Source organism: Somniosus microcephalus, chromosome 16 (assembly GCF_052327205.1).
Source record: "Somniosus microcephalus isolate GS21.2 chromosome 16, FLI_Smic_1.0, whole genome shotgun sequence".
Lineage (NCBI taxonomy): Eukaryota > Metazoa > Chordata > Chondrichthyes > Squaliformes > Somniosidae > Somniosus > Somniosus microcephalus.
In genome coordinates, this window is record NC_141002.1 from 47,396,547 (window position 1) to 47,418,247 (window position 21,701).

The 21,701-nt window shown below is 41.4% G+C and overlaps 1 protein-coding gene across 6 annotated transcripts in view; it reads right to left on the reverse strand.

The window, feature by feature from the left end:
• Positions 1-21,701, reverse strand: part of mkrn1 (makorin, ring finger protein, 1) — a 106,165-nt gene that overhangs the window by 12,504 nt on the left and 71,960 nt on the right. For all 6 annotated transcript variants that reach the window (XM_086008931.1, XM_086008932.1, XM_086008927.1 and 3 more), the window contains 4 exons: positions 18,136-18,362; positions 14,409-14,623; positions 4,439-4,549; positions 273-417 (listed from right to left, as the gene is read on the reverse strand). In XM_086008931.1, coding sequence (XP_085865057.1) covers positions 273-417; positions 4,439-4,549; positions 14,409-14,623; positions 18,136-18,362 — 698 coding nt within the window. The remainder of the gene's footprint in view (positions 1-272; positions 418-4,438; positions 4,550-14,408; positions 14,624-18,135; positions 18,363-21,701) is intronic.

Sequence of the window (21,701 nt, forward strand, 5' to 3'; positions counted from 1 at the left end):
AAAGTGTCAAAATCACACCTGGAGTAGCAAATGTAAAGCAAATCTCTGCTAACTATCTTAATTTTGCCCTAAATCATTTAATTAGAAGGAAACAAAGCTAAGCGGGAAGTGGCACAGCTTACCAGGAAACCAAATATAAAAAAAGTTGTTGTAGGATGTTCCACGATACCTCCCTATAACTAGTTCAACTTACAGCTCATAGATGAAAGCAATAGCACAAGGTGGCTTTCTTAATCAAAACTCACTTGTTTAACATATTGTAATTTGCTTACCCGGTATCTACCCATTGATCCAATTGGCTTCCTCTGTGGTTGGGGTTCTTCCAGACGACCATCAGGGTATGCGTGTTTGTAGAAACAGTTCCCCCCAAAGGGACAAGTGCCACGTCCCTGATCAAAGTATCGACATGCCTTGTTGCTGCAGAGCAAAAGATAAATAATTATTGAATAACTTACTGAAAACTCCTGCTTTATCTGATGAAATAAGCCAGTAAAATAGCATTAGATCAATTTCATCATCAACAAGTATATTTATAATGTTACGTTGATTTCTAGCATCCGCAGTATTTTGCTTTTGTTTTATGTTTAGCGGAGTCTTCGCTAATCATTTTTGGCTATGCTCCGCTATACACTACCCTCCAGTTAAGTGTCAGCTAACAACTCACTCCCAAGTCAGCCTAGAATAACTTCCCTTGGCAAAAACACAGAGAAGTTAATCATAGGTATGGGTCCACACACTACCAGAATGTCATAGCTCATTAAAACCAACAACACACTGTGCCACAAACAAAATTACTCTGTTTGAAATTTAAAAACAGTATCTGCAAAGTGCCATAGCCATTCTTGGATTGCTGACTCAGGAGACAATTCAGATAAATGGCAACTGTGGAAGTCATTCTGTGCATTCCCTCTCCTCCTACAAACGAACGTATATCCATGTAAGGATGTGGTACAGGAAGATGTAACGGGATTATAGCATTTGGCCCTCTACCCAACCCAAAATCAGTTTGAGATTTGATAGGAAAAGTTGAATTGAGGATTTTCATTACAGATGTATTCATTTCCTTCAATGAGAGCAGGATTCCTTTCTGATTGGTACTAATATTCAGGATTGTAAGAATAAATAATGGTATAGATGAATTTTGAGTGGAATAGGAGCATGGAAATGTCAAGTCAAGAAAGCAAACTGTTCGTAATGAAGAACATGAAGTTGGATAAAGTTTCTGGGGTTTTACTTGATTTACTTTGTTAGGAGGGGAAGAGACATTTTGCAGAACCTTTTCTCAGGAAATTACATAGTTTTGGTTAGAGTCCATAGTGTCCCGGAATTTCCTGGAAAGTTTACGGTGCAAGAGCGGAGATGCGCTGAATTTTCTCCAAGGAAATTCGCAGAACTGATTTAGTTTTACCCTGAAACATCTCTGTGTGAATTTCCTCGATAATTTGCACCACTCCTGAGTTACGTCCTTTGTAATCCCGTTGAGCTCATTAACATAGCCCCACCTCAATGAAACAGGCCAGAGAACGCGAGTTTCCTACATTTACATTAGTTCTGAACGGATGTAAAGTAACTCCCAAAATTTAGGCACGGTATGACCGAAAGTCACTATATCTGGTGTTTTATAGCAATTTTCCTTACTGAGACCGGCACTGTACTTTCTTGTATCTTTAAATAATTTATGGCATAAGAATTTATTACATTAAGAGGAGCGCTTCCACAATTGTAGTTTCTTAAACACACTGTGCTTAATGTACATAAATTATTTCAATTTTCCCATCATAAAGATAAAAAGGAACTTAAAGAAGATAACGCATATTCCGCATTTCTCTCGGGCCCCGATTGTTTAGGCTGATTTCCACTTCTTTTACACTGGTTTTTACGTCCAGGCATGTGCTGATGAGATTCTCAGAAAATTTTGGCTTCAGGTGCCGTCAGCAAGATTGGCGTAGAAACCAGTAATCAGATTGAGGAGATTCCAGCTGGGGTGGGTGCTGCGAGTCAGATTGAGGAGATTCCAGCTGGGGTGCTGCGAGTCAGATTGAGGAGATTCCAGCTGGGGTGCTGCGAGTCAGATTGAGGAGATTCCAGCCGGGGTGCTGCGAGTCAGATTGAGGAGATTCCAGCTGGGGTGCTGCGAGTCAGATTGAGGAGATTCCAGCCGGGGTGCTGCGAGTCAGATTGAGGAGATTCCAGCCGGGGTGCTGCGAGTCAGATTGAGGAGATTCCAGCTGGGGTGGGTGCTGCGAGTCAGATTGAGGAGATTCCAGCTGGGGTGGGTGCTGAGAGTCAGATTGAGGAGATTCCAGCTGGGGTGGGTGCTGCGAGTCAGATTGAGGAGATTCCAGCCGGGGTGCTGCGAGTCAGATTGAGGAGATTCCAGCTGGGGTGGGTGCTGCGAGTCAGATTGAGGAGATTCCAGCCGGGGTGCTGCGAGTCAGATTGAGGAGATTCCAGCTGGGGTGGGTGCTGAGAGTCAGATTGAGGAGATTCCAGCTGGGGTGGGTGCTGCGAGTCAGATTGAGGAGATTCCAGCTGGGGTGCTGAGAGTCAGATTGAGGAGATTCCAGCCGGGGTGCTGCGAGTCAGATTGAGGAGATTCCAGCCGGGGTGCTGCGAGTCAGATTGAGGAGATTCCAGCCGGGGTGCTGCGAGTCAGATTGAGGAGATTCCAGCCGGGGTGCTGCGAGTCAGATTGAGGAGATTCCAGCTGGGGTGCTGCGAGTCAGATTGAGGAGATTCCAGCTGGGGTGGGTGCTGCGAGTCAGATTGAGGAGATTCCAGCCGGGGTGCTGCGAGTCAGATTGAGGAGATTCCAGCTGGGGTGCTGCGAGTCAGATTGAGGAGATTCCAGCTGGGGTGGGTGCTGCGAGTCAGATTGAGGAGATTCCAGCCGGGGTGCTGCGAGTCAGATTGAGGAGATTCCAGCCGGGGTGCTGCGAGTCAGATTGAGGAGATTCCAGCTGGGGTGGGTGCTGCGAGTCAGATTGAGGAGATTCCAGCTGGGGTGCTGCGAGTCAGATTGAGGAGATTCCAGCCGGGGTGCTGCGAGTCAGATTGAGGAGATTCCAGCTGGGGTGCTGCGAGTCAGATTGAGGAGATTCCAGCCGGGGTGCTGCGAGTCAGATTGAGGAGATTCCAGCCGGGGTGGGTGCTGCGAGTCAGATTGAGGAGATTCCAGCTGGGGTGGGTGCTGCGAGTCAGATTGAGGAGATTCCAGCCGGGGTGCTGCGAGTCAGATTGAGGAGATTCCAGCTGGGGTGCTGCGAGTCAGATTGAGGAGATTCCAGCCGGGGTGCTGCGAGTCAGATTGAGGAGATTCCAGCCGGGGTGGGTGCTGCGAGTCAGATTGAGGAGATTCCAGCTGGGGTGGGTGCTGCGAGTCAGATTGAGGAGATTCCAGCCGGGGTGCTGCGAGTCAGATTGAGGAGATTCCAGCTGGGGTGGGTGCTGCGAGTCAGATTGAGGAGATTCCAGCCAGGGTGCTGCGAGTCAGATTGAGGAGATTCCAGCTGGGGTGGGTGCTGAGAGTCAGATTGAGGAGATTCCAGCTGGGGTGCTGAGAGTCAGATTGAGGAGATTCCAGCCGGGGTGCTGCGAGTCAGATTGAGGAGATTCCAGCCGGGGTGCTGAGAGTCAGATTGAGGAGATTCCAGCCGGGGTGCTGCGAGTCAGATTGAGGAGATTCCAGCTGGGGTGCTGCGAGTCAGATTGAGGAGATTCCAGCCGGGGTGCTGCGAGTCAGATTGAGGAGATTCCAGCCGGGGTGCTGCGAGTCAGATTGAGGAGATTCCAGCCGGGGTGCTGCGAGTCAGATTGAGGAGATTCCAGCCGGGGTGCTGCGAGTCAGATTGAGGAGATTCCAGCTGGGGTGGGTGCTGCGAGTCAGATTGAGGAGATTCCAGCTGGGGTGCTGAGAGTCAGATTGAGGAGATTCCAGCTGGGGTGCTGCGAGTCAGATTGAGGAGATTCCAGCCGGGGTGCTGAGAGTCAGATTGAGGAGATTCCAGCTGGGGTGCTGCGAGTCAGATTGAGGAGATTCCAGCTGGGGTGCTGCGAGTCAGATTGAGGAGATTCCAGCTGGGGTGGGTGCTGAGAGTCAGATTGAGGAGATTCCAGCCTGGGTGGGTGCTGCGAGTCAGATTGAGGAGATTCCAGCCTGGGTGCCTGTCACTGATGTCATTATCAGCATTACAATTTTAGATAAAGAGAGGTGCAAAGACTGCGCAACTCTGTAACTGAAAATCCATGAGCACTGATTTTTTTCCAGTATTGATGCCCTCAATTTTGATCTCCTCCCCAAAAAGCAGGTTTGCTGAAGTACAGAAAGATTAAATATGGCCAAAAATAGAGAAACATCAAAAATATAGAAACCGGAAAGAGAAGCTATAATTAGAAGTGTGAGCAGCATACAGTCTGGAAAAGTGTCTGTTAATTTTACCTCATTGCCTCTTTGTACTTCTTGATGAGTTTCTGTTTTTCTTCCTTGTCTTCTACCCAATATTCACTAGGAATGACAAAATTTGATGTAATCCGACACTCAGGACAGGATCTGTAAAATTGAATTCATGAACAATTAAAATAGGAAATATTATCAAGCCATCTTAAATATCTAAAAGCCGCTTAAAAGAAAAGGCTCATCTTTCTTTTCACAAACAGAAACTGCTATAAAAATAGCTTAATACCTCAGCTGGAAAATGAATTCCAATAACCAATTACTAAAATATGCATTGCAGTGTAACAAAATTCTCAATATAAACCATAATAAGTTACCCTTCATATGTTTCAAAATGTCTGTTGAAATACCAAGACATACCAAATGTATCTATCAACTATCTTTTCCCTGAAAGATAGGTTATATCTCAAAAATAATTTAAATATATGTAAACAGCCTACAGATTTTGAAAGGGCCACTACCCTGCAACAAAGCTCTTCTATTTATTATTGTAATGTGGCACCATGTGCACAGAAGATTATATTGAAGCACATCTCCATCTTGTTGAACAGAACATGTAGTGAGCTAACTTGCATCACGCTCAAATTTCTACCCACTCAGATCAGCAAAGACAGAAACAAGGAAGTGAGCTACCTCTTAACTTTTTGGGAAAAGGAATGGTGGGGAGGGGCTGGGGGAAGAAGTTAACAAATTACAATTATTTTTAAGTAATGGGCATTATTTAATCAGTGATATTACACAGTTTAAAATACTTGAATATATATCTTAGATTACAAGTCAAGCTTCTTGTGATGATCCCGATTTTAAGTGATGTGCAATTGATGCAAGCTCAATGTATTATACATTAATCAGTGGAACAGTCCACTTAACCTAAAATTTGGCAAGTCATAACCTAAAATAATTCAATTAGTTTTTCTTTTCTTTTAAAGTATGCTGTTAGTTTAGAGATATACTTTGAAACTTACAATTTGAGAAAATTCAACTGTACTCTATCAGGACAGTGGAGTACATACTACAGCCATTTAAAAAAAAATACTGCCAAGCAGAAAGAGCAGTAAACAGAAAATGTAGGTTAGACCTTCTATATTGTACAATTATGCTGTTCTTATTAGGCTAATCTGCACAATACCTGTATCACATTATATACCAGCCTAATTAGGATTGCCAGTTTTCCACAATTAAAATTCTATTTATAAAACAAATTACTCTGAATATGCAGATGACATACATAAATCGAGATCTATGATGACATTTCAAATTTTACTGAACTATACTTAAATACCACCTGTACATTGAGAGAAAAAGACAATTTTACTAAAGGTAAAAAAACTCTCAGGGGCTTAGTATATGTCAGTCTAAGTTCCAGCCTTTGTACCTCAGTAACACTGTGAATGCTTCTGTCAGTTTATATAAAATCAAATCAAATCAACTTTTATTGTCATTGTTAGTGCACAAGTGCAGTACAACGAAATGTAGGCTTGCGGCTCCCGAGAGTGTACATTTGGATTAAGACATTTAAACATTCAACATACATTTGGCTTGTAGTATATTAACATAAACATAACCATAATAAAGTGCATTGGCAGATGTGCAGGCTTTAGAGTTTATTTGTGGAGTTCAGTAGGATGACAGCCCTGGGAAAGAAGCTGTTCCTAAATCTGGTCGTACGGGTGCGAATGCATCTGTAGCGTCTCCCAGATGGCAGGAGGGCGAACAGACTGTGGCTGGGGTGGGTAGGGTCTTTAATGATGGACCGTGACCTCCGTAGACAGCGTTTCTGGTATATGTGCTCTATGGTCGGTAGCCGGGTGCCGGTAATGCGTTGGGCAGTTTTGACTACCCGCTGCAGGGCTTTCCGGTCATAGTAGCTACAGCTGCCATACCATACTGTGATACAGTTTGTCAGGATGCTCTCTATTGTGCAGCGGTAAAAGTTAGAGAGGATCAGGGGTGACAGGTTACATCCCTTCAGCCTCCTTAGGAAATATAGGCGCTGCTGGGCCTTCTTCACCAGAGAGGAGGTATTGAGGGACCAGGAGAGGTCTTCCGTGATGTGGACTCCGAGGAACTTAAAGCTGTCCACCCTTTCCACCACAGCCCCATTGATGTGGCTGGGGGTGTGACTTCCGCCTTTCGACTTCCTGAAGTCCACAATGATTTCTTTGGTTTTCTTGATGTTAAGGGCCAGGTTGTTATCGGCGCACCACTTCACGAGATGCTGGACAAACAAATATACTTGGGTGTGCTACTTTTGGTCTCGAGTTGCACAAAAATCATTGCCAAGCTTAACAGTATCCAAAGCAAACTATTAGAATTTCTGCTTGCCCAATAAGGAGTGCATAGTCTCTCATTGCCTCCATCGGGATACACTTAACTTGCAGAAGCCTACAGAACATAGGTGTAGCTGATAAGACTCGGTGTCAAATTTTCCTGTGAAGTGCCTTGGGATGTTTTACTACGTTAAAGGCGCTATATAAATACTTGTTGTTGTTTATGAGAGCAAAAACTTAACCAAAACAAATAGTTTAACCGACTAAAATTGCAGAGCTTACCAGCACTGGCTTACAAGGTTAACTGGTTGAGTGGGAAGATTCCAAGTCCATTGACAGGTCTATCTATGAGCCAGACTGCAGACCTACTAGCTCAGGTATCATATTACCGAATCTGCCACACAGGATCAACTTGGTTTATGTCTCCCGTTGGCAAACATGTTGCTTTGAAATCAGCAACTCGAAGAAATCCCACTTGCCTCCATCCTACCAAGAAGGCTAATGACTAATTGATTAGTCAGATACCCAATGAACATGGATTTAACCCTCACTAATCTACAGCAGATACCAGGCACTCCTCCTCAGCAGCATAGTAACTTGTAAAATACACCACAAAATCGGAGTGCATTACCACCAGCCTCCTGATCACATCATAGACACACACCATATATCATTAATGATGGTTCCACCAGTTGAAGGTGTAGAACTTCGGTAAATTTCCTCGCTGCAATCAAATCAAGGTTCATCTCAAGTCGCAAAGTTTCATCAGCTACTTGACAGTGTGCTGAAAGCACCTACACAAGACAGCTTTCAACATGCTAGCCACCTAAATGTTCTTGATGTCCACAAGCAGCGTTAAGATAGTAATCTGATTGAGAGATTCATGTTTCATAAATTTAAAATGTAACTACAAAGTTGTCATCTAATCCAAGTAATCTCAGAAACCTTGAGGTTCATAAACATCTGAACCCAGAGATTATGCAATAAAACAAAAACTGTAATTTAAAACATCTTGCTATTTGCAACTGTTCACATGTAGAGTTTTTGTAATTTTGCAGGAGGATATTTTTTCCTCGTCTAATTTTGTTTGCTTTTCTACCAACCTCTTCTGAACATATTAAGTGTGCCAGCAGCCCTCCTGTACCTCACTTAAGTACATAAACATACATAGAAAGCATAACACAAACAGGCCATTCAGCCCAACTAGTCAATGCCAGCATTTACCAGCCATGTGAGCAAACTGTCCTAATCACAGTTACCCACCCTATTTCCATATCCCATTTTCCTTTATCCACCTATCCAATCTAATCTTGAATACGGTCACAATTTCTGCCTCAACCACCAACTCGAAGTGAATTCCAAGCTTCATAACTCTGTGTAAAGAAGTTTCTTTTGTTCTATGTTCTAAACCCCTCAACAACTGGAAACAGTCTACTTCTATCTATGCTGTCCCATCCTTTACTAATTGTAAACACTTCTATCATATCATCTAACAAAATAAAGCTCCAATTTTTACATTTTCCTTTAGATCTATTTCCTCATGACAGGCAGCACCCTGGTGAGTCTGCATTGTACCCTCTCCAAAAGCCTCAATGTCCTTCCTACAATGTGGAGCCCAATACTGGATTCAGTACTTTTTGGTCTTAAGGTTTTAAATAGGCTCATCATTCCCTCTTGACTTTTATATTCTATACCTCTTGTGACAAAACCTAGAATTGTATTAGCTTTTTTCCCCCCCATAGCCTTATCAACTCAAGGAGCTGTCTTTAATGTCCTGTAAACCTGCACCCTCAAATCCTTCTGCTCGTCCACAGCATTGAGCCTACTTCTATTCAAAGTATAATTACTACTGTTACCTTTTTTTTAACCAAAATATATTACCTCACACTTACTGACATTGAATTCATTTGCCAACTTTTAGCCCTCTGCAGCTTCCTTTGGTCTTCTAAAGAATTAACTATACCTCCTATTTTGGTAGTGTTGAAAATTTTAACACTACTCTCTGGACCTATATCCAAATCATCAATGTGCACAGTGACCAGAAGAGGCCCCAGAACTGAACGTTGTGGGACAGCACTACCCACTTCCAACCACTCTGATAAATTGCCCTCAATTCCTACTTTAGGTTTTCATTCTTCTAACCAAATCTTAATCCAGTTTGCTATCCTCCCTCTAATTCCATACCCCTTAATCTTTTCTAAGAAAGAATCACCCGTGTGGTATTTTGTCAAAGGCTGTCCTAAAGTCCAGGTGTTCTATATGAATTACAGTGCCCCCAATGGAGCCCTGAAATATAATTTCTAGGAGCTCAGCAATTTTCTTCCTCATCATCAGGATCCTAGGACATACCTTGTTGGGCTATGGCACTTTGTCGTCTTCTTTTAGCCTAGCAAACTTGCCTAAAGTTCTCCTTTTTTCCATCATAATATTGCTCATCCTACTCTCAACCACTTTAGGATTCAGCTCCTGTCCCATATCCTTCTCTTTACTAAAGATTGATGTGAAGTACTTATTGAATACCTCTGCCATTTTGTGACTATCATCTACAAATTGACAAAGTGATTAGTCTTCATGTGTAAGCTTGGACAGCAAGTGCCAGTGGGCTATTATACCATAGAGACATCACAGCTAAGATCTAGATTTTCAATTGCCGTCCACATACAATCTAGCAGCTGTCATTGAACAGCAATCAGGAATGGGAACCCTAGCCGGGTGCGGAGGTTACAGAGCCCCCTACTGATGAGATCAACTGACGCAGCACAGAGTGAAGGCTGAATGGAAAGCTTTCCTGCTGCCGGCTCTAAAATTATATACCCATCCCTGGCCATTATCTCTAGCTGACAAATACTTTTCACAATCTCGGGATCCTATTTGATCCCAAGCTGAATTTCCAACCCCATATACTCGCCGTCACAAAGGCCACCTACTTCCAGCTGCACAACATCCGCCTCCTCTCCTGACTCAGTCCATTTACCCCCTGAAACAATCATCCCTGCCTCTGTCACCTCCAGACTCAACTATTTCAATGCTCTCCTGGCTGGTTTCCCATCCTCCATAAACTAGAACGCATCCAAACTTTTGCTACCTGTATCGTAACCTGCACCTGTCCTTCATGACCTACATTGGCTCCCGGTCTTCAAATGCAACCAATTCAAATATTTTCATCCTCATCTTTAAATTCCTTCATGGCCTCAGCCTTCCCTATCTCCGTAACATCCTCAGACACTGCAACAACACTCTGTTCCTCTGACTCTAGCCTTTAGTGCATCCCTCCTCCTTTTCTCGACCGTGCCTTTAGGTTCGGAATTTGCTCCCTTGACCTCCACCTCCACTTAAAAGATAGAAATGTCAGAAATCAAATTATTTTGATGCAATAAAGCATTATTGATCATTTCTGGACATCTTTAAATATAAGCTTTGTCCTACAAAATATGTTATTTAGAAGCGTGACTTAGAAATTGCACACCAGGAATCAGGGATAGTCACCATTTAATGCCAACAAGAGACCACAAACTACTAAACTGTACCCCAGCTACATCAAATGTATTTCTACAGATGTGGAATCTGTATGGGTAGAACTGAGAAATACCAAGGGGCAGAAAATGTTAGTGGGAATGGTATATAGACCTCCAAACAGTAATGCGGAGGTTGGGGATAGCATTAAAAGGGAAATTAGAAGTGTGCAATAAGGGCACAGCAGTCATCATGGGTGACTTTAATCTACATATAGATTGGGCTAACCAAATTAGTAACAATACTGTGGAGGAGGAATTCCTGGAGTGTTTATGGGATGGTTTCCTGGACCAATATGTCGAGGAACCAACCAGAGATCAGGCCATCTTAGACTGGGTATTATGTAACAAGAAAGGATTAATTAGCAATCTTGTTGTACAAGGCCCCTTGGGTCAGAGCGATCATAATGATAGAATTCTTCATTAAGATGGAGAATGAAGTAGTTGACTCAGAGACTAGGGTCCTGAATTTAAATAAAGGAAACTACGATGGTCTGAGGCGCGAGTTGGGTAGGATTGATTGGGGAATGTCACTCAAAGGGTTGAGTGAATAGGCAATGGCAAATATTCAAAGACCGCATGGATGAACTACAGAATTTGTTCATCCCAGTTTGACATAAAAATAAAACAAAAAAGGTGACTCAACCGTGGCTAACAAGGGAAATTAGGGATAGCATAAGATCCAAGGAGAGGACATATAAATTGGCCAGAAAAAGCAGTAAACCTGAGGATTGGGAGCAGTTTAGGATTCAACAAAGGAGGACAAAGGGATTAATTAAGAAGGGGAAAATAGAATATGAGTGTAAGCTTGCAGGGAACATAAAAACTGACTGTAAAAGCTTTTATAGATATGTGAAGAGAAAAAGATTGGTGAAGTCAAGCGTAGGTCCCTTGCAGTCAGAATCAGAGGAATTTATTATGGGGAACAAAGAAATGGCAGACCAATTAAATTCATATTTTGGTTCTGTCTTCACAAAGGAGGACACAAATAACCTCCCAGAGATGTCGGGGAACATAGGGTCTGATGAAAGGGAGGAACTGAAAGAAATCAGTATTTGTAGGGAAATTGATGGGATTGAAGGCCGATAAATCCCCAGGGCCTGATAATCTACATCGTAGGGTACTTAAGGAAGTGGCCCTAGAAATAGTAGATGCATTGCTGATCATCTTCCAACATTCGATGGAATCTGGAATAGTACCCATGGATTGAGGGGTAGCTAATGTTACCCCACTATTCAAAAAAGGTGGGAGAGAAAACGGGGAATTACAGACCGGTAAGCCGGACATCGGTAGTGGGGAAAATGCTAGAGTCCATTATAAAAGATGTAATAGCAGAGCACTTGGAAAACAGTGACAGGATCAGATAAAGTCAACATGGATTTACAAAAGGTAAATCGTGCTTGACTAATCTACTGGAATTTTTTGAGGATGTAACTGGTAAAATAGATAAGGGAGAACCAGTGGATGTGGTGTATTTGGACTTTCAGAAGGCTTTTGATAAGGTCCCACATAAGAGATTAGCATGTAAAGTTAAGGCACATGGGATTGGCGGCAAGGTTTTGACTTGGATAGAGAACTGGTTGGCAGACAGAAAGCAAAGAGTTGGAATAAACAGGTCTTTTTCCGAGTGGCAGGCAGTGACTAGTGGGGTACCGCAGGGATCGGTCCTTGGACCCCAGCTATTCACAATATATATTGATGATCTAGACGAGGGAACTAGATGTAATATCTCCAAATTTGCAGACGACACAAAGCTGGGTGGGCGTGTGCGCTGTGAGGAGGATGCCGAGAAACTCCAGGATGATTTGGACAGGTTGAGTGATTGGGCAAAAGCATGGCAGATGCAATAGAACGTGGATAAATGTGAGGGTATCCACTTTGGTGGCAAAAACAGGAAGGCAGATTATTATCTGAATGGCCATAGATTGGGAGAAGGAGAAGTGCAACGAGACCTGGGTGTCCTAGTGCACCAGTCGCTAAAGGTAAGCATGCAGGTGCAGCAGGCGGTTAAGACGAAAAATGGTATGTATGTTGGCCTTCGTAGCGAGGGGGTTTGAGTACAGGAACAAAGATATCTTGCTGCAGTTGTACAGGGCCTTGGTGAGACCACATCTTGAGTATTGTGTGCAGTTTTGGTCGCCTTATCTGAGGAAGGATGTTCTTGCCATGGAAGGAGTTCAGCGAATATTCACCAGGCTGATACCTGGGATGGCAGGAATGACGTATGAGGAGAGATTGGGACGATTGTGCTTGTACTCGCTGGAGTTTAGAAGAATGAGGGGGGATCTCATTGAAACTTATAAAATTCTGACAGGACTGGACAGACTAGATGCAGGGAGGATGTTCCCGATGGTCGGGGAGTCCAGAACCAGGGGTCACAGTCTAAGGATAAGGGGTAGGCCATTTTAGGACAGAAATGAGGAGGAATTTCTTCACCCAGAGTGGTGAACCTGTGGAATTCTCTACCACAGAAGGCAGTAGAAGCCAATTCATTAAATATATTCAAGAAGGAGTTGGATATATTTCTTAAGGCTAAAGGGATCCAGGGGTATGGGGAGAAAGCAGGGACCAGGTACTGAAATTGGATGATCAGCCATGATTGCATTGAATGGCGGAGCAGACTCGAGGGGCCGAATGGCCTACTCCTGCTCCTATCTTCTATGTTTCTATTCTTCCCCCCCAAAATTGTGTTGTAACAATCATTTAAAAACATCCTCAGCTCTCTACGACAGTCTGTGCGCTATCTAGCCAAGATGATTAATTGCACTGCAGCTCAAATTAATGCTGATTGATGTGAGGAGTCATGAAGATGCAACTGCCTACTGTGACTCTAACAAAACTATCACCTGACTGACAAAAGACTAATTGCACTGTATTTTTGCAGTAGATTCATCGGAAATTCACTGCAAGCATATAAATAGCAGTTTTGCTGGTAAGCAGTACTGATTACTTGAAGTAAAAGAGCATTGTATGGTTGTACCAGAAATCAGATGGCGTGTCTTCTATGGTGACATTTGTGTCTTTTAACCAGAAAATACATGTACCTCCATAAAGAAATTATTAAGGCATTTTCCAAACAAGCGAGAGTGTGACTGGTGTTTAATTTCCTCGTACCAATCAAAAGGAAGATACAAGTTTGAGTCAGGCCAGGTATAGAACCAAAGAGCAAAGCTCTGTACATACAAGTCAAGTCTATTCAAGGAATGAGAAAGGTTGTTTAATTACCTACTGTAGGTATGTTTGTTCATTCAGCTTTCACAAACAAATTAATCATGCAAAGAGAGGAGAAAGATTCTGTTGTGACTTAATGTGGAGGCGAGTTTAGGGCACAGAGCACAAAAGCACTAGACATTGAGGTGTTACATTAAGATCACATAAACATGTGCGTTACACAGATCGGCAGATGTCCTCTGTCCTATCCACATATAGAATTTAGTGGCTGTAAGCAATAATTAAATTCTACTTACTTTCAAGGGAAGTGTGTGGTGGTGAAGAAAATGTCAGATCTCAATATTCTGTGCCAAAAGTTAAGATAAAGTTTTAGGAACAGATTTCTGATTTGTCATTATGATTGTCCTATCTGCATGCCAAAATAAACAAGGTGGGTCGACCACCAAAGCATAGAACTCTCTAACCCTGCAAGTGAAAAAAGAGCAAACACTAACAATTTCAAGGAAAAAAAGACTTCAAGAAACTGTTGGACCTAATGCAACCCTGTGTAAAATAAGATTCAAGTCCTCTGTAGGCTAAGATCTAGTTTTCAAAAGATTTTCAGATGCCTTTCATGAACCCTTGACACCACTAGATATTCACAAATAAATTCCCCATCAACAGCAATTATAGGCTACAGTGGCTGCATAAACAGTCAAAAAAAACCTTGACAACAGACCTCAATTCAGTAACTACTGTAAATTAGCACACACAGCCGGATTTAACACAGCAAAGGGATGTTGTTGCTAATCTGGTACTGGGAGACAATTTGTTTTCACTTAGCACTGTAAGCTTTAGCAATGGAAGGTTTTCTGGATGCCAATGCAAATCAAAAATGACCTTAGTAGAGCAAAGTTGTTTTACAATAAATTAAAACCTAACAGAGAAACAAGGATCTGTTTTATAGTTTGTAAACAACCAAAGGAATTTACATTTCTACAAATCTAGATTCAAGGGACTTACTTTACAATCTTGTTCTCAAACTGCTTGGCACTCCTCCACTTTCGAATGCAATTGAGACAGTAGGTATGACTGCAGTTGGACAGGATTCCAAAACGTCGTTCATTTGCATTTGTTTTCTCATATATTACTTCCATGCAGATGCCACATATAATATCCTTACTACGTTGGATGGCAAAAGATAGCTCCATGTCCTTTTCATGAGCCTCAATGCAAGCCTATAATAAAGAATATTCAGAAGTCAAAAGAACATACTAATATTGCAATTTAATCAGTTAAGTTGGATTTGCATATATCTCCAACTCGCCAAGTTAATATTTTTGTTCAAGCTAACATCATGTTATTAGAAGAGAATACTCCATTATTCAAATATTTTCAGAGGGCTCTCTTTTAAAATGCCATGAAAATAGAAAAGGTAGAATTGTACAGTAAATCTAAAATAATGACCAAAATTATGGCCATAAACAATGAATTAATTAAAACCAGTAGTAATCAAATTTGCTTGATTGTCTTGTTACATCACTCACAGCACTAAATCTTGAAAGAGTTCATCACAGCATGTGTTGTACCGAACATGTGGAACGTCAATTTATTCAACATAAATTTTAATCAAACAGTCTTCCTCAAATTTGCAAACAAGTCCCTTCCCATTTGTAATATTATGCAACAGTCATGTTATTGATCCAAAAACTCTATGATTCTATGTTGCTTGGCCAGAGATCAGGAGTCTAACAAGACTGTACTGGGGAAAGCGCAAGACTGTTTGGTGCGATCAGGACTTCACTGGAATCTAGTATGTTGGGTCCATGTACAGGAAACTCTTTGGTATCCGGCACTGATGGGACCGGGATGGTGCCGGTTGATTAAAAATTCTGGATGACGGAGAGGGTTATCTACTGAGGCTATTTTTAACAAACAAAAATAAAAAAATCAAGAAATGTGCAGTATACAGTAATTGGGTACTCACCTACAGAATGTGTTAAATGGATGGTGGAAGATGCTTGATTAAGTACAGTACTGCCAGTTGAGGGTAATCCATAACTCTTTAATGGACTTCCGACAGCGCCAAGCCGCCGAGCAGTGGCAGTTTGGAGAACTACCCCCACTGACTAACTCGGCCACCGCGGGAGATTCTGACTCGGCAACATTTCCAGTTACTGAGGTGTCGTTTTCGGAGTATGAATTTTGCCGGTTAATAAGAGAATTCCGGATATTTAGGTGCTGTTTAAACGAGAGTTTCCTGTACTCTGTATATGGCTCCAAGTCCACCAGGCTTGCCTTTGATGGTGTAGCAGTTGTATTCTTTGCAGTCTCAGAAAATACAACCGGTACACCGGCTGGGACATGCCGATCCAGGCTGACTTGACCAACCTACCATCGATCTGTCTCAAATCTAGAAGGCCATTTTGGACAGTCACCAAAGCCCTTCAGCAATCTCCCCTCAGCCTTGATGACTGATAGCGAAATGCTTGGAAGAACTGCGACATACCAAACGGATTCCTTATAGAGGACCCCACAGTAAAACCTGAAGGATCAAACCTTCCTCGCAAACAGTGGGCAACCTTCAACCACCTCAGAACCATTCATGGTAGATGCTGCCACCTTCTCTATAGATGGAAGATTAAAGCATCCCCATCATGTGACTGAGGAGCTCCTAATCAGACCTGGAGCACATCAGTGAACACTGCCCTCAGAGGAAATTTGCAGTCAGCCTACAAGATATCAAAGCTGTTACAGTGGAAACTTTGGCCTGGATATCGGACTTAAATATTGATATTTAATTTGTTTCTTGCTACTACCATACAAAAGAAGAAGTCATCCACCAGGGATATTCATTACTAATGTCAAAGATAGTGATGAAGGCTGTAATTTGAACTCTGACAGAACACTCAGTTGCTGGCCATACCATGTCAAGGTAGAAGCTTCCTTTATTCTTACTGAAAAAAGCTAGCAATCATCTTTTTGAAGACTGCTAAAAATGAAAGTTAAACTGTATACAAGTTAGGCTCTGCTGACACCCTCAATCTCTTGGCAGATAATGATGCTTGCCTTGAGGAATCTGGCCATTGGAAAGGAGGCAATTGAAAGATAAGAAATCTCAAATAGAGCCTCATATGTGAGAGAGAGAGAGAGAGAGAGAGAGAGAGAGAGAGAGAGAGAGAGAGAAAATTCTGATGACCACTAACTGCATGGACGTGAACCAGAAAAGGATACTTGTATTGATTTTTTTAAAAATCTGAGACCTAATAATCTTCTATAAATGAAAACAATCACACTCGAGATCCATCTCTGTAAAACAATCTTCTGGAAAGATTGCTCAAGTTATTTTAACTAGAAAGAATGACTATTTTGATTCTGTTCAAAATTGATCCAAGTGATAGAAGGTCTGGAGATTGTACTGAATCCCTGGGGTTTAGGGGACCAAAAAGTAGTAGGAATATTAACTTTTTTTCTTTATACACCTGCTAGAATCTCCTCTATGGCACCAAAGTAAACTGCTTAGTTTATCTGACAAATTATTTCCAAACACAAGGCTCCTTGAATATTCCAAATTAGGTAAATTACTGGCACCACCCAAATTAACTATCGTATCTCCCATACTGTAAATTGTTCCTCCTTTCTTAAGACTTTGTAAGCCTTACTTTACTATCATTCATACCATCTCCATTTTCACACCATGCACTTGCATTTTTGAGAAGCTATTCCTGCTATTAGCTCATGTAGTTTGTGGAAAATGAAGACAGATAAAGAATAGTATGTATTCCAAAATAATGCCTTTTCTCACAATTTACTTTCTTAAAACATTCTTTAGCATAGTTATAAACTGCAGTACAGATATTTGAGCAGCTGTCCTGCACAAAATCGTGACACTTTAAGAGTGTAATGATTCTAATCAGAGCTATCAGAGATTGCACGTTACAGGAGCTTTTTCATGAGGGCAGGGGGTGGAGAGAAAACTTGCAGGTTGTAGACTGCAGGCGAGACAAGATGGTTTGAAATCAACTACACACTTCTGGAATTCATGATCGTAGGCATTATATATATTCTATATACAATTCAATTTTATTTTATTTTATTGCTGTCCTCAGTAAAACATCCCAACTGCAACTTCAAATAAATTCTGAAATGCTTCATTGACTAATGCTAACATTAAGTGTTAAACATGAATAAGCAGCAACAGGGGAAAAATGGCCACAGAACAAATTGCACAAAAGTGAAATACAGGAAACTTTCTGGTATCCGACACGGACGGGACCGACGTGTTGCCGGTTCATCAACAATTCCGGATAACCGAACGCTATAGTAAAAGATACGGAGCTCAGAGCTCCGTATAAAGCAACAAACCCTGTTGCTTAACAGCTTCAAAACAATCGGCACAAGTTGCAAGCGTCTCTGTAGCTTAGCAACAGCTTCAGCTACACTCTTGCACAGCAACAAATGGAGTAAAAAAAGTAACTAAAAGTAAAAAAAGTTACCTGAACCGACTCCTGAATTTTGCCGGTGGATAGAGCGTTCCGGTTATTTAGGGGCCGGTTAGTCGAAAGTTTCCTGTAGATGCATGGCATGGGAATCATTTACCCAGCAACTACAATTTAAAAAATGAAACAGCTTAAGGCTGATGTAGATTAAGTACACATCAATCCTCTCTTAATTCTGCTGCACCACAAATCACATCAAACCAAATGTTTTAAGCACAATATAGTATCCTTCCTGTTGTTCAGTTACTTGCCTTTATGTGGTCTGATCTCTGAGAGGCATCAGTTGGGTGAAGAACCTGCAAGCCACACATATCGCACACATCTCCATGGAGGTAGACGCAGTTCACACCATATCGACATTCTCCTAAGGCAGCATATGGACACATCTGTTTCTTTACATCTTCACCAGTTTGTGGGGCCCCAAAGCTTTCTTCTATTATTAAATCCTCCATTCTTGCTTCACGGTAAGTTGGTACAGCTGTAACGAGAATTTTAAAATGCTCCTATAACTAATTACCAACAGGACTCTACGATTGTATGTCAAAAATACACTATAATTTTGATTGTCTATCCAGACTATTACAAAACTATCCAAAACAAAATGTGGCAGAAATTAGCCTTAAAAGGGCAGGAATATTCATAGGGAATTGGGGTATTTTCATTCTGAAATTTCATCACCAAATTCAGTAAATGTTATTTATAGCTTCTTGTAACCAGTGAATTCCAATGAGAAAGAAGCCTGCATGAAACCTGTTGGGGGGGGGGGGGGGGAAAACACTTGCTCAGGTAACTTATGCAGTGTATGCACCATCAGGCAGCGCTCATATTAAACAAAGATCCAGTGCTGAGCATTAATTCACAAACATCAACACAATGAGAAAAATAAAATCTTGGCCAGAAAAGATGAATTCATTGCAAGAGTTGCTTGAGCAGGTCTTTTGATTAAAAAGACCCAAAATGGTAGGTCTCTAATCGGCCACTTACGAAAAGCTGAATTTTTCCCTAAAGGAGAATATTTATTTACAGTGGCTATGGGATGGATAAGAGGTGGAGGCAATGAATACTTTAGATTGTAGGTAGGCCCTTGCTCCCAACGTACTTATACACCACTGTTTTCCCTGTATGAAAGAGCTGGTGGCCTAACATGCTGGTTTATCAATGCTCTCTGCCACATTCCTCGAGTTCAGGCCACCATGGGAAGGTAGTTAGTGAAGGCTAAGCACTTTCCATAGGGAAAAAGATAAGGAGGGGGAGTCACCTTGTGCTACTCATGACCTCCTGGCTAGCTAATGATGGACATTGACATAGGCCAGGTAGGAAATTTCCTAGCACCATTTTATTTTTTTGTGGGAGAGGTGAAAGTAGGAGCACAAGGAAGATGGGGAAAAATTAAGCAGCTTGATATTTCTACAAACCTTCTTGCATAGAAACAAGAAAAATCAGTAAGCCAAAAACAGGGTATTTCAAAGTACAGCCATTGTTTTGGATCTGTGTCAGAATTGTTTTAACATTGACTTTTAAGAAGCCGTGAACTGCAGACATTAGTTGCATGTGTGCAGTTGTACTGCATAAGCTTGTCTCTCTGTGCCAAGTGAAATGGTCAGTAGTGCAAACACAATGAATCTGTTTATTTCTAACCATTAATTACCAAAGTACATGCAGATTACAGTATACACCAGGTAAAAAGGTAACAATTCACTCACATCTGGCATTGTACGAGTCAGATAGGTCTCACTCTCAACTCCTCTATGTATAGTAAACAGCAGGCAAAAAGGTGGGAATTCAATCACGTATGGCTTGTGTATTACTCCTGTCCACGTGTACCAGGGCTGGAAAATTTCAATCACAACTAGCCAGAGGTTTTTCAGCTTGGGAAAGCTGGCAGGTAACTCACTAATCCCTCATCTTCAATCCTTTATAATTTCTTGTTGGATCAGATCCTAAGTGGCCTGTTGCAGCTCCTTCTGCCACCCAGACTAGTTCCTCATCTATACCAACAGGGTGTAATATTTTCTTTGGATTCATTTCCTCTGTTTAAAGTTCAAGCAGACATGTTTGAGTGAAAAGTTATTTTAGGAGATTTCAGAATTTTTTTTTTTTTTTTTTTTTACTTGATTAAGTGGCGAGCAACTTCCAAACATTTTTTCCAGAATGGATGAATGCTGCAAAGTGAGTCTGCTGTACACCCACTATAGCAGAAAGGCAGTTAATTGAGAGCAGGACAAACTGCACTGATGACGGAGGAGCTGATATTCAATTTATGTGACATCTCAAACGAAAACATACATTGTACATCTCCCAAGTGTTATGTGCACCAGTGTCGGCTTTTACTTAGTACGTAACCAGGTGGTTTTACTGTCCTTCATAGCATTTGCTTCACTCACAAAGCTCAGCAGTTCTCCAGGTTGAAGAATTTGCAAGACAAGGGTCCAAGGAATATGCAAAGTTTCCTGGGTCGCTGTTGCCTGGGCCCTTCAGACTTTTAATTGTACTTAGGAGTGCTTTAATCAATATCAATACAAGCAGCACAGGATGTTGATTACATATTATTTTCTTTATAAAAATCAAAGAAATATAACGTCATTTTATTTCTAAAACCTTATGAATAAAAGCAATCTAGCTGTATTAAGGTGCTCTTAATATTTTATGGAAGGATCCAGGCTTCTGCATCAGAATTGCAGGAGCTAGCTTACAATTAAAGGAAAACAAAAACTTCACATTTCATTGCTAAAAGCAAACTTCAATGCCACTCCCAGTCATTCTGTCTCTATACTCGCTGTTGTTTTATAACTAACACTTTGGTCCTACACAAAGGGTCGAGCTTAGCTTTCAGTACCTCAGGTTTTAATTTTTTTTTAAATATTATCTAGATCATAGAAAGCCTGAGCTAAATGCAATCCAGTCATTCATGAAAGTTTTGGGATCACTTCTGTAGGTTTTTACATATACACAGACAAGATAGCAAAATCAACTTAAGACTGAATTATGAATCCCAAACTTTCCCAACAACTTTAATATGTACATATTTGCTACAATACATTCATTCGACCAGTATTCCCTGGTTTGCATACTGAAATTAATAGAACACATGGAAGAGAGGTTTCAACATGGACAGTATTCTTTGAATGTAATCAGTATATCTCAAGTAGGTTAATGTGTATTTTTTTCAGTTAAAATAATAAGTTTTTTCAAAGGGTTAAATTTAAATAATGAAAGGAAAATCTTACTGTATATTTGGAGGACAATTTCTTACCTCATGTGGCCCACACATTAGATGCAAATACACCTACTTTTGAAGAATAATGAGCTGTTGAATGGTTCCTCCATAGAGCACTGCAGTCTGTGACTGGACATCAGGTTGGGGAATTCTTTGGGCAATCATATATTCACTAACCATCATGAAGTCCTGTACAGCTGCACCAGGGTCATTTTATTCTTTTAAAAATAGGTATCTGCTGAGGTGTATAAGTGCAGCTAAAGCTACTCTCCAAGTCTGCTACTGTAACTGATCCATATTGAGGTGCTTTACAGGGCATGGCAGCAACAAGAAAAGCCTTTTTAATTCAGCAATGTACTTTATGTTTATTGGGTAGCAACTGTGACCAGAACAGATGTCTCCTGAAGTTGACTGATGAAAAAGGACAGGAATATTAATCTGAAAAACTAAGGGGATATCAGTTTTCCACAGCCTTACGTACAGTTAATCAACTCCAAGTCACAGATGACAGTTAAATTATCTGAGGGTTGAAAGGACTCATGAAACTCTCACTGCATATTGTTCCAAAAGAACAGTATCATACCTATCTTAAACCATCTT